General features: G+C 34.0%; 1 protein-coding gene across 3 annotated transcripts in view; it reads left to right on the top strand.

Annotated features, from left to right (window-relative positions):
• LOC148596497 (voltage-gated inwardly rectifying potassium channel KCNH7-like) overlaps nucleotides 1-24036 on the top strand; it is a 125780-nt gene extending 101744 nt beyond the window's left edge. For 2 of the 3 annotated variants that reach the window (XM_088563797.1, XM_088563798.1), the window contains 11 exons: nucleotides 6376-6486; nucleotides 8981-9460; nucleotides 11395-11794; nucleotides 12540-12739; nucleotides 13367-13466; nucleotides 14857-15009; nucleotides 16343-16533; nucleotides 18289-18400; nucleotides 18688-18885; nucleotides 19389-19707; nucleotides 20881-24036. In XM_088563797.1, the coding sequence (XP_088419923.1) occupies nucleotides 6376-6486; nucleotides 8981-9460; nucleotides 11395-11794; nucleotides 12540-12739; nucleotides 13367-13466; nucleotides 14857-15009; nucleotides 16343-16533; nucleotides 18289-18400; nucleotides 18688-18885; nucleotides 19389-19707; nucleotides 20881-21088 (2472 nt within the window). In that variant the 3' untranslated portion in view covers nucleotides 21089-24036. The remainder of the gene's footprint in view (nucleotides 1-6375; nucleotides 6487-8980; nucleotides 9461-11394; nucleotides 11795-12539; nucleotides 12740-13366; nucleotides 13467-14856; nucleotides 15010-16342; nucleotides 16534-18288; nucleotides 18401-18687; nucleotides 18886-19388; nucleotides 19708-20880) is intronic. The other variant, XM_088563799.1, reaches the window with a different exon arrangement.
• The last annotated feature ends 523 nt before the right edge of the window (nucleotides 24037-24559 follow it).

Below are 24559 nucleotides of genomic sequence, written 5' to 3'. Positions count from 1 at the left end.
AATTGAATTTCAGTTTTGTTATGTAGAATTCTGTATCTCTTTCTCTTTATTGTTTAAGGAAATTGTAACTTTACGTAAATCATGCAAATAAAGTTCAAATTTGTATTATGCAGCGATTTATAGATTTATAGATTTGATTTCTATACATGCCTTCCTCGTTACACAGAAGAAAAACTTCGGAGGCGCTAGGCGGAAGAATCTGTCCGGAATTTTACCGATCCGATTCTAAATTATAGTTTAACTGGTTGATTTTTTTATCATTACTTTTTTTCTTAGCTCCTCGCTCAAAAATTCTAGACGGAGTTGTTGCTTAGAGTCTCCTGGTGGACAGAACTACTTTAATTTGCGTATGACTATAATTCTGGCAATTTTCAAGAAGAAATTCTCCTTTCTGCATCCGAGTTTATTCTTTAGTGAAGCGGAAATGGCGGAGTAGTTCGGATAGATTTCAATACCTTTAATTGCACCGGAAATTACGTGTATCCGTTTCATAGCCACAATGAGTACTTTTATTGTGTAAAGGAACGTGGACAGTTTTAACTGTCACGTTCGTAGAACAGATTTTTCGAGAAATAAAATAATAAAAATAATTAAAAAAGGATAAAATAAAAAAAAATGATAAACGCCAAATAAAAAGTACAGTTCACTAAGATATTATTTACAGGCGCAGCTTCATATTTTTTTTTAAAGTTTATGTGGCAAATTGTGCAGAAACATTTCATTATATATCATAGAACTCAACTTAAGGAAGCAGACCTAGGGTAAGGGATATAACTCTTAAAATCCGTGATACATGTATGTTTGTATAATATTGCAATTTTACCAAAGTTTATCAAGTTTTCACTTGACACAGAATGAAATCAATCCAAGTTACTTTGATGCTTATATGAGATTGAAGTAAAATGTTTTACACAAACGTTCAAATGATTTGTAAGAGTTATGTCCCTTAGCCTAGGTCTACCCCCTAACTAGATATATATCATAGTGTATATGTAGACCCTCTCACATTAGGGGAGATCCTCCTACAAAATAAATGAATAATTCAGAATCTCCTTTATAGAAAGATTTGTGCAAGGATTTCAGAAAATGACCATATATATATATATATATTTTCTTCGGAAAATACTCAATTTTAGAATTTTACAACAAAAATATGTCTTTCCGTAAAAATCTCCCACATTATACAGTCATAATGGGGATGATATCCCAGATAGCACAGTGAAAAAGAGGCAGAATATCCCACATGAGACAGTGAAAATAGGGAGCAATGGCAGATCTAGGATTTCAGGTTTCGGGGCTTTAAATTAATCAAATGTTTAGCGATTTTTATTTAGGGAGGGGGATTTGTGAAAAATCTTGATTTCATGCAAAGAAAAACAAAACAAAATAAAAATGAAAACATCCAAATTTTAGGTGAGGAAAAGGTTGGGGTGTAGTCCGGGTCCATCCCTATTAATTCGATCGCTTTTACAAAGGTAGAAATTTATGAAAAAGTTTAAAAGAGGTACATGTTAGATTACAAATAAATCCATACAACTGTGATGAGTCTTAAACTTACTTAAAAAATTTAATAAAATATTTTACGCATTGCATTATGTTACAAAGACAAAACGATGGCAGAAAAAAAAATTACAACTGATTAAGGAATGAATTTCCATCAATATTATCTAATTGCTTCACAATACTGGAGCTTAATTTAATCGGAACATTTTCCATTCTGCAAATTTTAATGTGTTTCTGCTGTCACGCTGGCAACGGAAAATAAGAATAGAAAAATGAATATCGGTTTTCTATGGAAATTACACAATTCAGAACATTCAAATATTTCTCTGTGACAATACATTGTACGTCGGTGAAGAGTGAATTCAAGGCAGTGGGGTAGCACATGAAAAATTTTGTTTTAGAAAAAAAATCACCTCTTTCATGTCGCAAAAGCATCGTTTTTCAAAGCTTTTTTTTTTTTATTAAACTTCAACAATTAAAGAGAAATGAATTACATGGAAAGCATTAAAATTTGTTGACGAAAAGGGAGATAACTCTCTAATTTGAGCAAAAAAGTGGTTGCTTTGTTAGGGAAATTTTAAATCATTTTCTGAGCCATCCCTTGTTAAATTAAAACAGATTTTATACTATTTAACATACATTTGATGTATTCATAACATTTGAACAAAAATCAGTGGGACAAAGTTTACCCTGTGCTACCAATATCAAAAGATCTGCCTGATTTTTTACATGGGCAACCTCTTAAACTGTTGTACATGTAACTATACACCTCTTGTAAGGCAATAAACTTGAAATCTAATGTTTTAAGAATTAAACGATTTGCAGATGATTAACACTAGTATTGTATGTTTTTCCGACGCAGTCGGTATATTTTCGTTTACCCTTTAAAGATGCTCTTCCATGGAAACGCAAGTCGCCTGATCGCAATACTTTTTCCCGATTGGCAAAATTCTGATAACATAGTGGCGTTAGAAAAAAAAAACTGTATCGAAATTGCGCATGCGTGCCATGTGTTATTTCCTGCATGAAATGCAGAACATTAAAAGTAGAAAGAACAAAATTTTACGGCGTCGGCTATCCATTTATTAAAGATAGTACTTGTTTTCTAATACATTTCATCATATTCCTTCTATTTTTACCAACATGTCTATCTTCCTTTCCACTTATTATTTTGCTATTCTACTGTTGCATAGATATATGAAAAACGATCGTGTTAGAGCTAGCTAATTCAATGTGCTAATATTTGTCATATGCCAGTAGACGGATTAACATAAGCTTAGGCTGGATCCCGAATCTTTATGATGTATTACTGTTGTTTTAATTATAATTTATGTATTCAATTGATTTGAAGTAAAATATGTTTAAACTAAATTAGAAGGCCTGTTCGATAGCTTACGGCAAATGTCGCCTTAGGGTCCTCGTACACTTGGGACGATTAGTCTACGGGCCGAGTTGTCCAATATCTTTCCTTTCAGACACACAGATCCCCTGGGATTCGAAGGTCATAGGTTAAATCTTATAGAGTACCGGAACCAGAATAAACCCAATCTGCTTGTAAATTCAAATTACAAAACAAGTGGATTAGATTAAATCATGAAAGAAAGAAGAAAAAAATATTTTAGGCCAATAAAGACTGTAGGGACAAAGATTGTTTTGCATGTCTACGGATCCAGGATATTATAAAAGGCGTAAATACGAGAATCAGTTTAAAAGGAAACCAGATTATGACATGCTTAATGAATGAATATGATAAATTGCCATCTTCAATACAATATTTAGCAGATTACTGTATAGCTTTTTGTTTTGTCTTTGAAAGGGGGCGTACACCCATTACACCTGGACCCGCCCCTGACGAGGCCTTAAAAGTTCAACGCTTTTTTAAGTGTTTGTAACAATCGGGCACTGTGACAATTAAATCTGAAACATAATTGCACGGATCTGACAACAAGAATTAGGTTTCGACAGAGTTACCTGGCCCTTACATGTTCGATAGCTAATGCATTTCAAGGAAATCATGACAGGTATTGATTTTGATGGTACAACAATAGGTCAAGGTCACTCTTTTTGGTAAAACGACAAGGCTTCATTCACTGCCTGATCCTTATAAAAGTTAGACAACAAAAGCGAAAATACAGATAAAAATCTTCGAAGTGTCTGTACATCACACGTGACTTCATCCAAAAATATCAAAATCTACACGAGGTCAAGCCCAGTACCTTCCGGCGATCCATCACTGTAGCATAGGTCGCCGTGTCATCTAATAGCCCGTAATTAAATACGTGATTGTTCCGATGTTGATGTAATTTATCTTTGTTTTTCTAAATTCCAATAAAGAGTTGAAGTGATTGATCAGAAAATGGTCAACCCAGAATATTTGAACAAAAAGCAAGTTGACAGCTCCGGCGACGAGGCTTGAAAGGATTTTAGCGCTTAAACCCTGGTTAATGCAAGAATAATCACACTTATTACTGAGTCAAATTTATGCATGGTGCAAACTTTACTTGAAAGAAGATTCAAGCATAATAATGCATTTGAAGTACCGATCTTGCGTAAAATATCAGAGCAGCAGTATGCGATATTAAAGCTTACAGACTTTATTCTTATTTGAAAAGGTTTTAACGTCAGATTTTGTGCTGAGTGAACTATTAGTTAAATTATTTTCAGTCGGTTTAAAGGCTTATTTCATATTTGAAAATACTTGAACATTAGTTGCTTAGTTACTTTGTGAACTTTCAGTGTTTTGTATACACTTCAGTGCTGACTGCAAAAACTGGAACATTACGTTTTGTACATTCTCAAATTCTTTGTGAATTATAAGTGTATAGAGTACATTTCGAGAACATCACACCCTGGCACCTTGACCTCCATTGTGAGAAAAAAAAGTATTTCTAAAAGGTTTTTACGCCAAAAGCCACGCGGAAAATCTGTGTGTAGTGCCTTTTAAGTATAATAATTGTCGAAATGCGACGCTACGGGAATTATAAATATGAAAGTTTGCTACAGGTAGGCTGATACTGATTCAAACTAATACTTAATGTACAACTACATATGTACAAAATGTATCAATTATAAATCAATATAACGTTTTATCACGCGCATCTCAGAACAGCCCGTTAATGTGGGCATTTATGTTTCAATAAATAAAAAATAATCAACCAATCAAAAGCGACATATGTGATATTTTTTTTGTTGAAATTTTGAAGTCTGATATACATGTACATGTATGGTTTGTGTGCGAGTGTTTTAGAAAAAAATATGTAGAAATTCTTATAATTTAATTTAAGAACCAAAATTCAATGGGTAAATCATTAAAAAAGTTTGATGACGTCATTTCATGAAGAACGACCAGATTCAACTAGTTTGCGAAACATGTTTTCAAACGTTCTTAGCATTAGTAATTATATTTTGTTTTTCACGATAATCATTGGATTACTATACAGATAATACATTGCCAATTTCTTCATGAATATTAAATTTAATGATCGACGGATTGCTATTCGTGTTGTGGTATAATGACTTGTCTAAGAGCACAGTGTGGAATATCGAATTTCAATTTCACCCAGGGTATATTCGATAACTCACAGTTGTCTATAAAATAAATACAGTGTTCTTGAATATATTAGCAGTACACATGGTACACGTACTGCTGTTCTTGTGAAAGTCCAGAAATCGCATTAAAACTTTAGTAAATTATGAAATTCTGATTTTGTAATTTTGTAAACATTCATTTCAGAGGGTAATTGATGACAGAAGGGCCTGAAAAATTCCCAACGATGTTAGAACTGTCAAATTTGCGGTGCATATTTTTGGTCGTTACCTCCGCGGGACTCGAACTCGTACCGCTGGGACATTTATGGCAACGCGGCCTGCACAAAGTCAGGCGCACTAGACCACTCGACCAGCTAGGCTATATATATAGTGGTCTAGAGCGCTGGACTTTGTGCGGCACAGCGGTACGAGTTCGAGTCCCGCGGAGGGAACAACCAAAAATTTGCATCGTCATTTTGACAGTTCTCAGATCGGTTGGATTTTTTCAGACCTTTCTATACGTGTACATATTTTCTATGTATCAATTTGATCCGATTGAGCAGTGTAGCGAATAGAGTCGTCACATTCTGAGACGTTTGTATGATATTGTTTTGTTGTGACATGTATCGTTAATTTGATCCTCTAACCTACATAACTACACCTATATGAGCTGTCGCGTACTACCGTACATCGTGTACTAAGTTACAACCCTAGATTAATTCTACGAGGAGAAATGACCCCGCCAGCGAAAGCTAAATTTTTATATAGCCTAGCTGGCCGAGTGGTCTAGGGCGCCGGACCTTTTGCAGGCGGTGTTGCCATAGATGTCACAGCGGTGCGAGTTCGAGTCCCACGGAGGGAACGACCAAAAATTTGCATCACAATTTTGACAGTTCTAACATCGTTGGGAATTTTTCAGGCCTTTCTATATATATATATAGCCTAGCTGGCCGAGTGATCTAGGGCGCTTGACTTGTGCAGGCGGTGTCGCCACAGATGTCACAGCGGTATGAGTTCGAGTCCCGCGGAGGGAATGAAAAAACTTTGCTTTGCAAATTTGACAGTTCTACATGTAACATCGTTTGGAATTTTTATTACATACATGTGTGTGTGTGTGTGTGTGTATTTTATTCATGTAACATTATTGTCCGTATTTTTTTTTCATAATTGCACATGTAAGACACATGTAGTATATAAATGTATCTATCAAAATATTAAATAGTATGTACATGTATAGACTGCTGAATAAAGAAGTGCATTTATATATATATAATCCAGAATCCCCAACAATTCTATCTAACTTTTTGTCTTAACTTTTTCACTTAAATACATCATATTTTACAGGCAAAGGACAAATTTATCATGCTTAAAGTCTTGAAAGAGCTTAAAGGAAAGAAATCATTTGGACCTATTGCTGAGGAGGGAGGTAAAACAAACAGCAATGACACAGAAACGGTACGTACATAGAAGCTGTACATTTACATGTCCATGTATAAAATGTGAATTTACATGTACATGCGCAGGTGAAAAGCAGTGTCAAATACAGAGAGGGGTTGTAGACAATTGTTGGTAAATTTTTGCCACAAAAATTCGCGAATTTAACAACGTTTTGCAATTACACTAAGGAGGGGTTACTATTTCTGAACCCCGATCTTTGCTCTACCACTGCAAATGGTGCATTTGAATAAGTAAGGCAATGTTTAGACCTGTTGTAGAGGTGTAGAACAAAAAATTTGTGCAAAAAAAAACCAAAAAAAAAAAAAAAACAACCAACAACAACAACAAACAAACAAACAAACAAATAAAGTACAATGGAATCCTGAAGGGATTAAGACACATAGAAGACTCCCTATTAAGCTTAGCCTTGTCCTTGGGGTTTTGTTGTCTCTCCAGTAAATCATAAAGCTCAGTATGTCCATATTTAGATAAGAAACAAACGGAAGGACGAACATTACTGCACGACTTGTCGAATGTTAATATAATGCTCTTCAATCATGCATACGGTATGCTAAACGTAAATACATGTACAGAAAAAAAAACTTTCCAATCCTTCTAACCGGAAACAAGTCTAAGCGATGGCAATCAGAAGAGTCAAGGACGCTTTTAGCCTCCATCATCAAGAGCGCAAAAATGTTGTTTCGGGTGTTTCTAATCATCGAGTTCGAGTTAATTGTGTGTAAGTGTACGATTATCAGTAAGAGTTCGAGTTGAATTTCTCGCTGATTCGGGAATGTTATTTTGGGTAAATATATTGAATCAAAGTTCGAATTTAAGGATGTAAACCTAGGGTAAGGGACACAACTCTTAAAAATTATTGGAACATTTGTATTCAGCGTTTTACATCAATCCCATCTAAGCATCAAAGTAACTCGGACTGATTTCATTCTGTTTCAAATGAAAGCTTGATAGGCTTTGGTGAAATTGAATATGATACAGCCATATCACTGATATCAAGAATTATATCGAGTCTGAGTATATTTCTCTTTTTGGCGTAGAGGGCACTGTAACTATGCACACTCATAGTTTTGGGGTAAGCGTTTTTGTACAGAAAAGGGTAAACAATTTTGCTCTAGCAAAATCAACACTGTGTACGTAGAAAGACACTTTTTTATATTTCATATCTACACAATCAGCGTCACTAAATTGAATTCTAAACGAATTTTATATAATAATGTATACTGTCTTCCACAAATCAATAAAAGTTATTTTTCTAATAAACTATTGTTACATAGTCAGACCACCACAATCACGGCTGTTGTTTTGACGCTTCCAGCTCTCCTCGGTGGAGGAAGATAAGTTCATTATCATATATTGCGATTTGACCTAGAATTCGATTGTAGGATATTAATTTGCTACCATTTCTACATTTTGACATTATACAATACGTTAAAATTAGGAAAAAAAGTATTGAAAGTGGTTATAATACATTTGTTGGTCACGAGTAAAATTACCACCCATACAGTGGCAACTACTGATGACCAGAATCAGCGCCGAAGATAAATGTTGGTATCTATGGGTGATAAATATACTATTTCTCGATTGAACCATAATGATACCATGATTATTGATGTCTCTTCACGTGGATTAGGATTTTTCCGACGCAGTCGTTATTGAGTTCTCTTTGACATCACGTGATGTTTAACTTTGGCAACGTAATTATTGGCGCTCTACAACCTCGCATTGTATTGGCCAAGAGTAATGACAACCTAAAAATTCAAGGCTTCGTTCGTTTAAATTACTTTCATATGTAACTAAATTATTGTAGATATTTAACTTGTTGAACCAATTAAATTACTTATTGAAATACCAAACAAAGCATACAGTCCATTAAATAAAATCTAAATAGGATTCATTGTCACTTCCAAGCGTGGAAATGCGTCGGCTGTTCCTGTTTTAAATATGGTACTTGTTTAACAATGTTCGTGGATAAAACCCGAAAGCAACTGGCCTGAACTTCATAAAAAAAGTCTCAAAATGACAATTTTTTATTCAAGTTAAAATTATTACGTTACCATCTTAGGTACATTGTACCATGGGAAATTGATCTAAAAATATATGTATTTATTTATAACTTAAAAACAACTTTAAATGTTTGTGAATTAAAACAAAGAAATATAATTTTAGTTGATAAGTAAACAACGTTATATAAGTAAAAAATGCTACGATGATTAAATTGTACGAATGATTAATTGTCTACTGAGAATAGAAAAAGGGACCATGGGAGGAAAGGGGAGGGGTAATATTGTTAATTAGAAGTGACGGGCTTAGCCTCTCAGAATTGGAAACTTTTTATTGTATGAAATCCTGTTTTTGCTACAAATTATATCTCCAAATATTTTCTTGCTACTCTTAGCGCGGACTTTTATTATATTTACACCCCCATAGCTTGAACTCCTGGACCCGCCCCTGTACATGCACATGTGCTGTACTTTTATGCCATATTTTACAGACTGATCATGACAAAGAGACAGGAAGTGAAGACTTTAACATCCTAGAACAAGTTCCTATGAGTAAATTACAACGACAACAACCAGCCAAGTTTATAATTCTCCATTATTCACCTTTCAAGGCCGTTTGGGATTGGATCGTACTCATCTTGGTGCTTTACACAGCTGTGTTTACACCATACGTTGTCGCATTCCTGCTAAATGAAGATGAGACTAGGATGCGACTGAATCGTAATTCTTGGACTCGTTCACCAATTGACGAAAATACACAGGCGGATCCTTTAGTGCTGATAGACTTGATTGTTGATTTGATGTTTATAGCTGATATTGTGATAAATTTTAGAACTACATATTTACATAATGGCGAAGTTGTGATAGACTCTAAAAAGATTGCTAAGAACTATGTGAAAGGTTGGTTTGTGATTGATACAATCGCCGCCATTCCATTTGATCTGCTGTTGTTTGGTTCCGGTAATAGTGAGGTAAATAAACTTCCTTTTAAACAGATGGTTACTCCTACGCCGTGCTCGCTGTTTTAGTGGCTGTTTTTTTCTGTGTATTTCAAGTTAATTGTGTTATCTATCGTATTTTATCTGTTTTCTTGGTTTTATCTTTGTTCCAAGACCACGGGTAGATTGTGTCCTTTGTTCTCGGACAATGAGTATCCTGTCCTCTTTGTTATTGAACAACGGGTATTCTGTCCTATTTGTCCCCGGACAATGGGTGTCGTATCCTGTTTATCCCCGGACACCGAGTAAACTGTTCCCTTATAATCAGGGTCTACTTCATGTTTGCTATTACATTATTCCGGTATTGTTTTCCTAATCGCTTAATTTCTACTGTGTCTTTTTTAGTTGAAACCTATTTTTATTTATAAATATCATATATATGTGTCTTTTTTTCATAGATGTAAGGTATAACGTCAATGTAAAACCGCGGCATTACCAAAGTGAATACTTCATCAATGCTTATTCTGATTCTCTTGTCAACTTTTATAAGTTCAACGTCATGTTATCTTTATAAAATCTTCGCGCCAAACAATTAATAACTGGTTAGTTAGTCATCCCAAAACACGCGGGAACAAAAAAGGAGGATTTGTTGATTCGTACTCACAATATTTTTTTTTGTACATAAAATGATTTATGTTATCGACGTCATTTCCTCTTTCGTCTACCTCGGACTTGACTTTTTATGAACAACTCGGCGGGTGTTTCTAGAAAGAAGCAGAGGACGCTTACCCTACCGGTGCACCTGGTCTATACTCCAAGTTTTTAGTGGAGTCCGAGTTGCTCATTTGCTTTTGTTACTTTGTATGTATGATTTTAGTTACTTCATGTTCTTTGTTGTGTATGTCTGTTTTCCATGTCTGGTCGTTGTCCCTGGATTACATTCTTTTGATTACCGCTATAACCATGGTTCCCTTGATTACTCTTTCATAACAGTGAATGTTGGTTAAATTAATCTGGCTTTAATCAATCTTCGGGGTCATGTGGACATTATAGAACTGTTTTTGAAATCGTATAAAATGTGATTTTGAATACCAGCGTGTATCAGTACCAAAGGAACCATCCGGGTCATTGTGACATCAATTTGATTGACACTTACGGGCGTTTTTTCTGTTCGCCACACTGTGCGTTATATGACGTATATATAAATGTACACAATTTTAAATCTTCCTGTTATCATGGTGCATTTAACTGTATTTGTTTATCTTTCACTTTTCGTCTTTTGTAAGGAAACTAGCTTAGTCTTTATATCCTAAACCTGTGAAGCAAGCGGAATGGTTGCTCTGGTCATACATTTGTACCAATTAAATTTTGTGTTTACGTTCTAACAAGGAGTGTAATATAAATAATTATATTCCAGTAAGGCGACAAGCATTCCTGGAAGACTTGCTGCAACATATCTGTTAAGAAAGCGTACACTCCTTAAGATGTTTAGGTTTACCGCACGCACGATACCTAAACGCACGCAAAACACTAATCAATCGCACGATAAACGAACGCTCATATCTTGCGTTTAAATGCACGATAGACACGATAAAAATTATTGATACTTACAATCAATGAAAAGAAAAAAAAGAAAAAGTATTTTCATAGAAATAATACAAAAAAATTAAAAATATAAAAAAATAGCTGAAAAAAGCAAATAATGAGTTTACAAAAATAAATGAACGCTACTATCGTGCGTTTAAACGATCGCAAAACGCTAAACAAACGCACAATAAATGGTGCATGAATGCTGAAACGGGAAACGTACAAAAAAAAGAAAATATCGAAAAAAATAAAAACAAATCTTTTTGGCTTATTATAAAGCAGCTACAAATTGAAAGGCTAAATAATTTCTTTGAATATGCTAGAAATATCTTTTTCAATGCGTTTTCATAAATTATCTTATTTTATATTTCTCTTTTCAGACAATGACAATTGCTGGATTCCTGAAATTAGCCAGACTTTTACGTCTTTTACGTGTACTGCGCAGAATCGAACAATTTGCTGAATATGGCGCGGCCGTATTAATGCTTCTGATGGTATCGTTCACACTTATAGCACATTGGTTGGCGTGCATATTCTATGCAATTGCTTACATCGAACGACCGTATCTTCGCGCCAAAATCAGCTGGCTGGATGCATTAGCCGACAAATGTAATCGACCATACTACGCCAATGACACAATGAGTGGTCCTACTATACGTTCTAAATATATCACCGCTTTATATTTCACTTTCACTACTCTAACCAGTATTGGATTTGGCAATATTGCACCAGTGACAAACAATGAAAAGATTTTTGCCATTTTCGCCATGTTGTTGGGATGTGAGTATTTTTTTACGCATTTTCTCTCATACTGTTTGAAGTATTTCTGAATGTTTTTTATGAACTATTATATTATGCATATTTTTTAATACTTCTCTTCAAATTTTCCAAAACAATATCTTATACCTTAAAACTTTTTTATTAAATGAATCTTTATTATGTATTTTCTCAATATTTTTTGTCGATTTCTTTCAAGCGGTACAGTCATTTTTCAATTGTTGTGTGTCCGAATCTAGCCCATGTCTTTGGAATACACTATTTTGATTATCACTCGAATCGTGGTTCTTTAGTATTACAGTAATTAATAAGCTCGTGATACATCTTGTTTTGTTACTGGTTATACCAATTAAAATTGAAACTTATGACTTAAATTAACATAATAACTCATTTCCTTACCCCACTTACGAGCTTACTGTACGTACTTTTAAACTCATTTACTTTACTTACATATATGTACTGAATTACTTTTTTTTACTTACACACTAACTTGCTTACTAAGCAAAAAATAACAGTACTATACACATGGTACATATTTCTGCAGAATTTGTAGAAAACGTTTCGTCCATAACTACTTATGATTGTTATGGCAAGTTCCATAAGATCATCATAGTATAGTGTGACGTAACGTGTATGTGACATTGTTGTCATTTTTATGTTATATAATTTTGCTGAGTGTGGCAATTTATAGACGTGCCGTCCAGTATGTTACGCGTATATGACACTTTTTCATATTTTTTTTTGATAGCTCTGTTGAGTGCCGCCATTTTTGGAAACGTTTCGTCCATTATGTTGCGTGTGTATCAAGGTTCTGACGAGTTTCATGAGAAAGTACAAAGTATAAAGGAATTCATTAACTTTCATCATCTTCCCAAGAACCTGGCCACGAGACTTCAGGAGTCATTCCAACACACGTGGTCTTACACCAATGGAATAGATATGAATAATGTAAGTTACTATCACGTGACTATGTATACATGTATGACGAGGGTACACTATATATTCTAATGTATTAAATAGCTATGTATCCGGCCCATGGACTATTTTTTTTTACCTTTTTGTTTTATTTGGTTACTATTGCTTTAACTTAAGACACAATCTCCTTTGCAGACCTATAACCGCTTCCTATTTTCGACGTATCACTCCACTAGCTAAGAGGCTCTGCTATACAGGATGTGAATAAAATCACAAAGAGCTTAAGCATTACAATTCCAATTTCTGTTGCACTATGCTAATTTGCATAAAGAGGCGGGATTAAGTACTGAGCATGTATCTGAATAAAAGAAAAGGATACTGATGTGACAGAGGTGTAAAGCTTCTGACAGCGAATATACCCTCTGCGTGGATGATTGTAACTTACAAGGATATTACACCCGTTTCTTTTTTACGTCAAAACGTGCTAACTTAAAAGATAACCTTTTTGTTAAATATTTTTTTATCCAGTTGCACTGAACATGCATATGAACCGATGATTTTGTGTACATTTAATGGGCTGTATTTTACACTGTACTAGTACCAATTAATATGCTAAGTGAACCAGTAGTAAACATTTTTCTGTATGTTGCTATTTAACAGGTGTTAAAGGGTTTCCCCGAGTGCCTACAGTCCGACATTTGTCTTCATTTGAACAAAAACTTGTTAAACAATTGTCCTGCTTTCAAAGGAGCCAGTCCAGGTGAGATATACACAGGTTAAACTATTTCACATGATTTTCACACTAATTGAGAAAAAATTCTTTGTGACAAAGTTCACGTGAAATTCGGGTAAGTAGAGCCTTTGCGAGAAATTAACGTGAATTTGAAACTCAAAACTGTCGTATTATCGCGGGGATCAACAGTTCAAATTTTCTAAATCATATTTGACCTTTCAACCTTGTACATGCATGGTCAAACATTACAAATGTACATCTGTGGGGGGTGTTATACTACGTATCTGATGAACCTATTCCTTTAACTTTTTTTTTCGACAAAACAGGAATATCTTTCTTTTTGCATTCACATTTCTGTCTCCTTTTTTTCAGGTCTACTTTGTATCCTATCACTATTTTCTTTATATTTAGTACTTACACATACTCCCGTTCATCGCTACGAGTAAGTTTCAGTTATGGAAGGAATTAGACATTATTAACACAACGTGACGTCCCTGTGGACAAATCGCAAATATAAATATAATGTTGTTGTACTCTGCAGCTGATAAATTACATTCGTTTTACAAGATAAATTGAACTATATGAAATCTATCGTCTGATATATAGTGATCATTTAATCAATGTCTCCACTCCATTTGTAATCATTTAGAAAATTGATACGACTTTTCCTTTATTTGACATATATCTTTTGCATACCACAGACCGACTGGAATGAATACCTCGTATACAAAGAACTTTAACCGACAATGTTTACTAAAGTAATGAAGCCATCGTGACATGTTGTGTCATAAATTACATCACATAACGGCGGTGCTCCTGTATAGGAGAATTGTTTTACACAATATCAATAGCGATAGTGCTCAAGTAAAGGAGGATTCTCATACACACTATCTATCATACTTGCGATGCTCCTAGAACGGAGTTTTGTCAGCTGTATGATTAATTCAATTTCGCATGATCATGTCTCGATCTGTTTTCAGTTGACATCAATCATTTGTGATAAATATCGTTCAAGTCACAAAATTTATCATATGAATCATAAGAAGTATTTACGAAGAAGACTTGCCATTTATCTTTTGCAGAATACTATGTCCATGATACAGACTTCTTGTTGCATTCAAATAGTTTGTACACAACATTATTGCCGTGACCTATCTGTTGTTACGATGAATGTGTTTTTCAACTTATCAGAATTCGAGACGCGGATACTATACCTGTCAAAGATTTGATGTGAAAATGTAAACTGTACTTGTCCTTATTCCGAAGTTTACAACTGACGCATAAATCGCATATTTAATGTTATCGAAATGCGTATGCGACTAAAATATTAACTATGCGTGTCCTGACTTGACTTGACTACATGTAGGATACATACACGTATACATAGCTTGGTAAAGTATAAAATTGTTTGTTGTAGGCTGCTTACGTGCCTTATCTATGAAGTTTAGAACAACGCATGCGCCCCCAGGTGATACCTTGATACACCCGGGTGATATATTGACTGCCATTTACTTTATTGCCAGAGGATCGATAGAAATTATGAAATCCGATACTGTTATGGCGATATTAGGTAAGGCTCGTGGGCGGATTTAGAGATTTTGAAATAAGGGTGGAAAGGTCCAGACATGTCCCAGAAGAAACGGGGGTTCCGAGTTATAAATTGCATAATTTGGACCACATTTTGTGTACACGCAATTAACCAAATCAGCCAACTAAAAAGGGAGGTAATTCCAACTCACTGATCCCTGAATTCTCTTAGATCCGATACTGAGACTCGTAACATAAAGTAAACTTTACATCGAATTTTCCATATCAGACCAATTTGTATTTGGGGATACCTTTATATGTTTTTAGTGCAAAACGACCTTATCAGGATTAAAAATTATATGACTGCTTCCGGAAGTTCTCTCAAGGCCACCACTGCAATTTTACTTTACGAATGATTTTTTTTTATATAGAAAATAATTCTTTTGTACAACAACATTTCCAAATGATTTCCAATGAGTTAATCCCCTTGGATGTTTTTATTGGACTGAGGTATATTTCGGCGAATATTCCAATCTTCGAGAATAAAACAATCTAAACAAAATAAGACAGACAGACGGAACAGTATCAGACATGATAAACATTGCCAGTATCAGTAAGACGTGAACTACTACATGTAAGTACCATTCCATATAAACTTCAGACACTTTCAATGTGATTCACGGTGTAGAAAAACCCACCAAGCTAAAATTGCTTTCTGAGACAACACACGTCATGTTATATAATATAACTTTGTCCTTTCTGCACTCAGATCTATATTTTGGAGACAACCATACATTCATTCTCTTATAGATGAACCAGGTCAAGAACCACAACTCTTGAAAAAATCTATATAATCTTTATTTCTATGCACTCTGTATCTGTTTCTGAATAAGAATTTATAAAATGACGGGTTTTTGACATGCGTAGTTCACCTACTGACGGATTTACAAAGACTGATACTTAACTCTTTTAAGCTCTTAAAATAATTTGAGAACACAAAAACAGAAAACACTTTTAAATATGAGTTTGAATACCAGGGGCGGATCCAGGATTTGAGTTTACGGGGGGTGTTAATTGAATTAAATTCCATGCAAAGCAAGGCAAAAAATATTATGGGGTGCGACTCGTGGTGAACACTTTTTTTCTTATCGATTTAGGGGGGGGGCGTACGCCCGGCACACCAGTCCCTAGATACGCGCCTGAATACACGTGGTGAATCTTGGTTGATATTTTGAAATTGAAATTTAACAAATTATCTCCCGGGAGATTCTATATTTAGGACTGTAAAAAAAGGTGCCAGGTGATGATATAGATTGTAGGATCAGTGATTTATTTATAGACGTGTCTTACTTTTAAAGTTTTAAACACACTTTCAGGTAAAGATGATATATTTGGTGCCGACATGAGTGCAGGGACGGCCGGAAAATCCCTGTATTTTGTTCGCGCCCTTTCTTACTGTGATATTAACAAGATAGAAATGGATGATTTAAAAGAAATTCTTCAAACTTATCCAGAGTTTGCTGAGGAGTTTATAACGAAATTTCAAGTCACTTTTGATCTCAAAAGGGTATGCTTTATCTACATATATTTTTACATTGTATGTGACATTAAGTACCATTTAAATATCAGAATATATTTGATATTCGTGACAATTTCAGGCCACAAGTTATACACGGCACACCGTATTATGATTTAAGTTACTTTTAAAAAAAATATAGAATTTTTGTAAATAAAATTTCTATGCATTTATTTACTAAGAATTAGTCGTTTTAAAGAGAAAAATCAAGGGAACCAGAGTTCTAGCGGAAATCAGAAGAATGTAATCCAGGAACAAAGACTAGACATAGAAAACAGATAAACACAACAAAGAACAAACAGTAACTAAAATAATACATACAAAGTAACAAAAGAAAATGAGCAACTCGGACTCCACTGAAAACTGGGAGCACGGACCAGGTGTACCGGTAGGGTGTTTCGAGAAAACTAGAGGATACTTACCCTACCGGTACACCTGGTCCGTGCTCCCAGTTTTCAGCGGAGTCCGAGTTGCTCATTTTCTTTTGTAAATACGACGGGAGTTTTTTGCAATTTTAAGAAATATCCTTCATTGAATCAGAACCTGTACATCAGCCAATACATCAGTGACACACTTGAAAAAAGTTTTCTTATCTAAGTTACTTACATCATCAGATAATACATTCTGCAACCGATGTCACCATTCACCATGTTGTTGCGTACGTACATTTAGTATATGTACAATGCCTGATGATCACCCATAAAAAAATCCAATCATTTTTAACCACAAAATGATAACATGTCAAACAAGATAAAGAATCAATAATCGATTATGCAATTGCCAAAAGTACACTTCTTGAAACGCTCACGTTTCCCATTTCAGCGTTTATGTATCGTTTATCGTGCGTTTAAGCATCGTTTTGCATTTATTTTAAGTAGCACTCCAGATAAGACTCATGCAAAATGTTATACATGGTTGGAAAGCCTATATATTATTATTTTTGATATTTTGTTTAAAATGCTTTAGTAAACAGAAATTAACATTCAGTTTTTCATTTAACCCGTGTTCTTAGGAGATAAAAATTATATAGAATGCACTGTAGATTTCAAAATTAAGGGAGATAACTCTGTAGGTGACACTCATATACAATAGAATCTATTGAATTTTCAATGTTAATTATCTTCTATGAGCAGGCAGATTTCAATGAATAATTACACATTTCATTATATAGACCTATAATGACTTGATTACAAAAATAAAAGTATGTAGCCTTTTTTAGGGTGTATCACATTTTTTTCAGATTTTGCATGGTTCTTACAAAGACAACTATTTAACGGGCGATGGAAGCGTTCGTTTAAACGCACGCTAGGAGCGTTTGTTTATCGTGCGTTTAAACGATCGATAGGAGCGTTCTTTTAAACGCACGATAGAAGCATTCGTTTATCGTGCGTTTGGTGAGCGTTTAGCGTGCGTTTATGTATCGTACGTGAGGGAAACCTAAACATCTCAGAGAGTGCACAACATACGTCAACAAACTTTTTCCGTTACATAAAGGGACCATTAAAACAGTACCATTTACGAATGCTACATCTTGTAATGAAATGTTAGACCTTTTCATCTCAATGGGCTTCACATCTATTTTAAAGTATAACTGTATAAACCAATTTTATTTAATATTGTATCTTGTGTATATAAACGATTAGAGTTATCTTTCTTTAGAACACAAAATTTGCATTACATTCATGAAAATCAGACACCTTTTTTTCAGAATTTAATATACTGATTACATAGTATTACATTTAATAGGGAACATTATTGCAACGAAAATATAAATCGACAATGGAAGATGAAACGCTGAAATTCATCCGCCAGAAAAGACCACGCTTACAGTGCAAACGTCGTAATGCAGAAGATTCAGGTATTATCACATGCAAAAGCTAGTCTCTCCTGCGCGAAGATATGGTGTTCGGATAGTGCGAGTTTTCCTTTTTTAAACTCATGTCACAACTTACATATCGTAAAAAGAATATCATGCATCTCAAGTAGACCGGTTGTAGTATAAATATGATGTCTTAGCTGAACATTTGACCAAATTACATGTGAGCAGACTGCATAGACCAACAAAAAAGTTTGAGAAAACATGTAATATATTTATCATTTAGTGGAAAGTCTGAGAAAGTTAATACATATATATTGTATTTCAAGGTCGGACGAATTTACGACAACGCCGCAGTGATAGATTAGTTCGTCATCGCGTGAGTATCAACGATCATTCCGGAAGCGACGACGAAGGCCCTGGTATCCTAGAATTCAATACAGAGGCAGCCACAGAATGTATAGAAGAAGACGGGGACCAGATGGATAGTAATATTGACCGAAAAAACTCCATGCAATCCATTGCAGGTAAAATCAAAATCTCTTTTAATTAACAACAATAAACAACCACTTCCAGTCTTTCTACGCATGTCCCGCTTGCTGAAATGCTTTGCTATACAGGATGTGAACAAAATCTTAAAGCACGAATGCTAGTCACATTTTAATGCATTAAGATTCGGTAATTCAGATACATAACAATTTGAGTGAAAACTGAAAACAGGAAACAGATAGTAGCAAACATAATGGTAAATTATTCCATGTAAATTAGCCCAATGATTTTAATTTGTTTTTGAATTCATTGTTTTCGACATAGGAAATGGCATGGATTTATCATCTGCATATTCAATGACGCTTTTTAAAATAAAGCACGCAATAGTTTTATTTGTGTCTTGAAATAGCAGTAAATCTTTTTAAAGGTACTTAAATATGGTGCCGAAAAAATTTGCGTCACCGATATCACTTCCTCTCTTTCATAACACCTGTTGCTATGCTACATATGTATGATTGACAAGTGCATATTTCATTAACAGGAGCAATGACAAATTTCTTCAGTGTTGTGACAGGAAAAGTAATGAAAGAAAAGCGAGCAAAGGAACAGAAGTCATCATTACTGAAAGGTCAAAGTCAAGGTCAAGGTTTACGACCTTGTGAAAGCAATGCAAATGGACTGGCTCCGCAACATGGTCTTTCGCCAATAGATTCTAGCGCCTCATATACTCCTAAATCATTGTCAAGTTCCGGCCAACAATGGAAATTTTCTAATATAGACTTTGAAATACAACAACACCCCGAAAAAGGCAACTTAACGAGCCTCAATGATATCGACAATCGTCTAGAAAATCTTCATGAGTGAGTAAAAACACCAGTGATATCCATTTAAACTAAACCCTGAATAATTCCCGAATCTGTCTAAACCAGACACTTTTATGAAGTCCTAATATTAATTTCAATATATTTCTAACCTAGGTAAACTGAGCAAATGCATTTACCAAACCTATATCAATGCCTCAAGGGGTTTGATCAGGTCAAAGTTCACTGTTTGTTTGTGTAGTCCATACGCATGAAATTCTAAACACTAAATTGAAGTAACGGTTGTGTTACTTATCTTCCAAACTTTTGTTTTCATGACAGAACAGTTCATGAAGTATTTTTTTCCTCTTTCGTTTTGACCCAAATTTGAAAAAAATAAGTGCAACTCAGCAGATGTTTCTGAAAAAGCAGAGGACGCTCTCCCTACATGTGCATCAAGGACTCCTAATTTTTAGTGGTTGCTGAGTTTCTTTTTTTATTGTTTGGTTTCTCAGTGTGTTGTTTTATATGATTTGTTTCGAGTTTAGTGTAAAAACATAAATCAGTGTTCCGACAGCTGTTTGTGTAATTAAGTATTAAAATAGCATTAAAATAACACAAAGTACAAAATTTAAAACAATTAAAACATCAGTCTGCAGCTGTTATTTTTGTTGTTATTGTTGGATCCTAAGTAGATATCTCTGGTTGGTCGATCTTAAGTTGATATCTCCGGTTAGTAGATCCTAAGTAGATATCTCTGGTTGGTCGACTCTTTGTATCAATACATTTTGTCATTTGATGATCATGCACCTCATGAATCCATGTTGCGATTGTTTTTAGTTTTGAACTGTTAGATAGTAAAACGACTTTAATACACTTTATCATATGTTTTGTTCAGTTGGTACAAAATGCATTTATTTACTTTGATCAGCAACTCTAACAGTTCTACTAACAGAACCGGCTCTACGAAATCAGTTCTACTAGCAAAGCCAGTTCTGTTAGAACCGTCACAAGAGCTGGCTCTAGAACTGTCGAATAATTGTTCTAAATCTGTCATAGAACAGTTTTTCTGACGGTTCTAGGACAATTTTGTGAGAGGTTAGTACCGATCTCATCTGTATAACACATTTTACCTTAATGATACGGAAAATTGTGGTCTATTTCCATGGTACCATTTTGTACCAAGTGCCCGATTCCTGCAGAGACTCATTTTTTTATTTGCTTATTTTGCAGCCGTATGAACAATTTTGAAAACGAACTTTTTCAAACCGTGGACGCCATTTTGAACCTACTTGGACATGAACCGAAAGTCACACGAGGGAATCCTGAACCAGCGCCCATAGCAAAGCCAGAAAAAATAGAGAAAACAACGAAACCGAAAGGAGCAAGACTGATAAAAAACGTCAGTGAATTGGATCGAATTCTCAGTAAAATGCCCTGAAATAAAAAAAAGGAAAAGAAGTGCATTTATTTTGTGTAAAAATCTAAAACACAAAATTCAGTTGAAGTTTTTCAAGTGAAATAATTATCTTTGCCATCAAATATAATCTTTTGATGTAAAAAACATTTGTTGTAACAACCAGCGAGCCCGTCCGTCCTTATATTTACGTTGAAGGTTTGATAAAAAGTTATGATCGCGTGGTTGTCAAACTTGCAAGTGATGTTTATTGATAAATATGTTTGTTATGTATTATATAAAATACAGTGTAACCTGGCTAAACAGAATCTAATTCCGAGGTAAAAATGTATTGGATTAGATATAGGTGTTTGGTTTACCAAGGTTTAACTGAAATAAATTGACTGGTAAAAACATCTAGTTAAGACATGTTTACAATTTTTAAGTACCAGTCCATATAAAATTCAGACATGGTAAAGTGATTCATGGTGCAGAAAAACCCACCAAACAAACAACGCTTTTTCAATCTACATATGCAATATTTTCACGTAACAATAATTATATCTATATTCAGATCTGTACTTTTGAGAAAATCCTACATTTATCTCCCATTCAAATCAACCAAATCAAACAAAATCAAGAACGATAACTCTTGCAAAGTGCCAATTTCATGTACAATCTATATAATTTTTTTTCTCAAAAGCGCAACAACCAAATGAAAAACCTATGACTGATTATGTGGTCTTTAACTGATTCTGAATAGGAAATAAAAGTAAAGTTGGTGAGTTTTTGACATGCAACAATCACCTCCTGTCTGATTTTTATAAAGACTGATACTTAAGTGATCGATTCAGACAGGTTTCACTGTAGAACTAAATAAAATATTCGTTCGTCCGTTTCTAAGAATAAAACACCAATATTGTAGAAAACAGAAGTCCCGTTATATCAATTAAAATGTTTTATTAACCTTGAAAAATCAAACACTTGTATAAACAGAATCAGTTTAAGATCAAAATGGGGTTTGGTTAAATCCGGTTTCACTGTATAATTACTACATTGTGTTAGTAACATTTAGTTATAGTTATAATAATTCATTGAGTTAAGATTGATAACTCCCCGTGGGACTTCCATATATGTTTTAAATATTTCAATTACGTATTTTTAATTATAAGAGTTTTAATGCCAAATTAAGATTTTGGAACGAGTGTATCATTCACGTTATTTTGTTTATCATATCCCAATTTGAAAGAGTTTTATAGTAAATATTAAGTCCGTGTGATCGTCCATTTGTTCGTTTGTTCGTCACGTTTAGATTCTGTTTGTCCGCAAATACTGGATAAGTTAAGAGAAGCTTTATATAGGTTAGAGCAAACATGACATTCGATGTCAGAATGAAGCGATATTAACTTCCTGTTAACTTAGTACTTATTCTGGTGTGGAGAGTGAGGGGGTTCCTTAGTGAGTTTTCTTAATTATTGTTATGATTTGAATCTATCTACGCGTACATCTCATTTTTCTGATAAGAGTGTAAAATCAAGTTTCATATTTATATTACCGCAATTAAACTCATGTTAATGTTTTTTTCTTTTCTTTTTTTTTTTTTTTTTTTTTTGAAATTTATTCTTTTTTATTTATTTATTCACTTTTTTACTGGAAAAATACATCGTTTAGAAGTTGAACAAAATGTTATATCCTTGCATCGGTCCATTCAAGGCTATTGACTTGAAACCATGATACATTAAACCTTCTATAAGTCCAAAACACTTTTGATTAATACAAATATAGTATAGTGCTTGGGTTTGTAACTTTATTTAAAGAAATAAAATGGGATGAAAATGTGCATTTTAAATCAGTCAAAAAAATAGCACTGTTTTGAAATAGAAATAAAATCTGAATATGAAATCGACACAAACCGGAAACTAAGCCGCATCCCTATCTTGTTTTCATTAAGAAGATAATACACTTTTATTATCAATAAAGTAATGAAATGCATCTTAAGGTTAAGAGTGGGTTACTTCCCTTTGGATTTCCATTTATTTATTTATTTATTTTTTGTAATACTTTAATTTGTGTTTGAAATTATGAGAGTGTTAAATGCCAAACTGACTTTGGAACGATTATATCATTCAATTTTTTGCTTTGTTTATCATAACCCTGATTTGATGAGCTTCAGGTATTATGTCCGTCTGTATGTCCGTTTGTTCGGTCGTCTGTCGTTTTAGAGTCATCTATTTTTTTCAGTTCAATCACTTGAAATTTTAAATATTTGAAATATAAATAAAAACTGAATACGAATTCGGCACAAACCGGAAAACGCTCAGCTACATGTACACCTCATCCATATCTTGTTTTTATTTTGAAGATAATATATTGTTATTATCAATAAAAGTATAATTATACTGAAACTAAATTACGAATTCTTCCTGCTACATACGCTTCAATCTTTTGTTTACGTTATAAAATGACCTGTTCTTTGCAAAAACTTTTTTTGTTTAATTTTTAGGTCTTTATTGTTAAATCACGCTTGCCAACCAATTGCCATTTTCATTAAGTAATCAATAATTCCATTGCTGGATAGTGTACGCTAAAAAGTAAGATAATACAAAGATGTTCATTTAGACAATATGTTAGCTGAACCACAATAGTACTTCAAGGATGGGAAAACAGGCCAATCAGAACATTTTATTTAGATAATTTATTTGAATTATACGAAGTCCATGCTTAACAGAAAGATATATTTTTCGAAGTTCTTGATGTCACCTACCGTGGAAGTAGCAGTCTGTAAAGAAATTCAGACAGGAGCTAATACGTGAATGTCAAAACCCCACAAAACTCACTTGTATTTCATTCAGAAACAGTCACCTATAACTTTTAACGATGTGCTTTTATGATAAACATTAAATAGATTGTACACAAAATCAACATTATGTTACAGATATCATTTTTTATTTTATTTTTTATGACAAAATTTAAAAAAAAATCTGCATACAGAATAGTTATCGTTTTGTAAAAATATGCCATATGAAGACCAAAAAAGCATAAGTTTATTCTGTGGGTTTTCCTACACCATTAATCACTTAAGCACAACATGAGTCTTGATTAAGGTTCAACCAATGGATGTCCTTCATCAGCCGTCAGCCGTCAGCAAGATTGATATCAAATAATCAAACACAATGACAGATACAGCAAAATAAAATAAGGAAACACAGAAACGAACCACAAATACAAAAAAACCGACAGAATAACATGCAATTATGAATTTAAACACATTACATTTACATTTATCAACATTGGAAACTTTATATTTTCCTCCCAGTACCTGTTTCTACAAATTGAACTACCGTTTCTTTGTATGATTTCTGATGGCAAATTATTTGAAATGATCACTCTGCATGGATCAGGTTCTTTTAGCTTATCTGGAAATCGCTCACCCAATAGTACTTCCAAAGGGTTCATAGTTCCATTATGTATTTATACTATTTTTTTCCTACTTTTTTTTCTCGTGTTCACAGTCCA

Source organism: Perna viridis, chromosome 15 (assembly GCF_037379345.1).
Source record: "Perna viridis isolate PV_CMFRI_1.1 ecotype Kerala chromosome 15, ASM3737934v1, whole genome shotgun sequence".
Classification (NCBI taxonomy): domain Eukaryota; kingdom Metazoa; phylum Mollusca; class Bivalvia; order Mytilida; family Mytilidae; genus Perna; species Perna viridis.
Note: the sequence above shows the minus strand (reverse complement) of the source record. Positions and strands in the feature narration are given on the sequence as shown.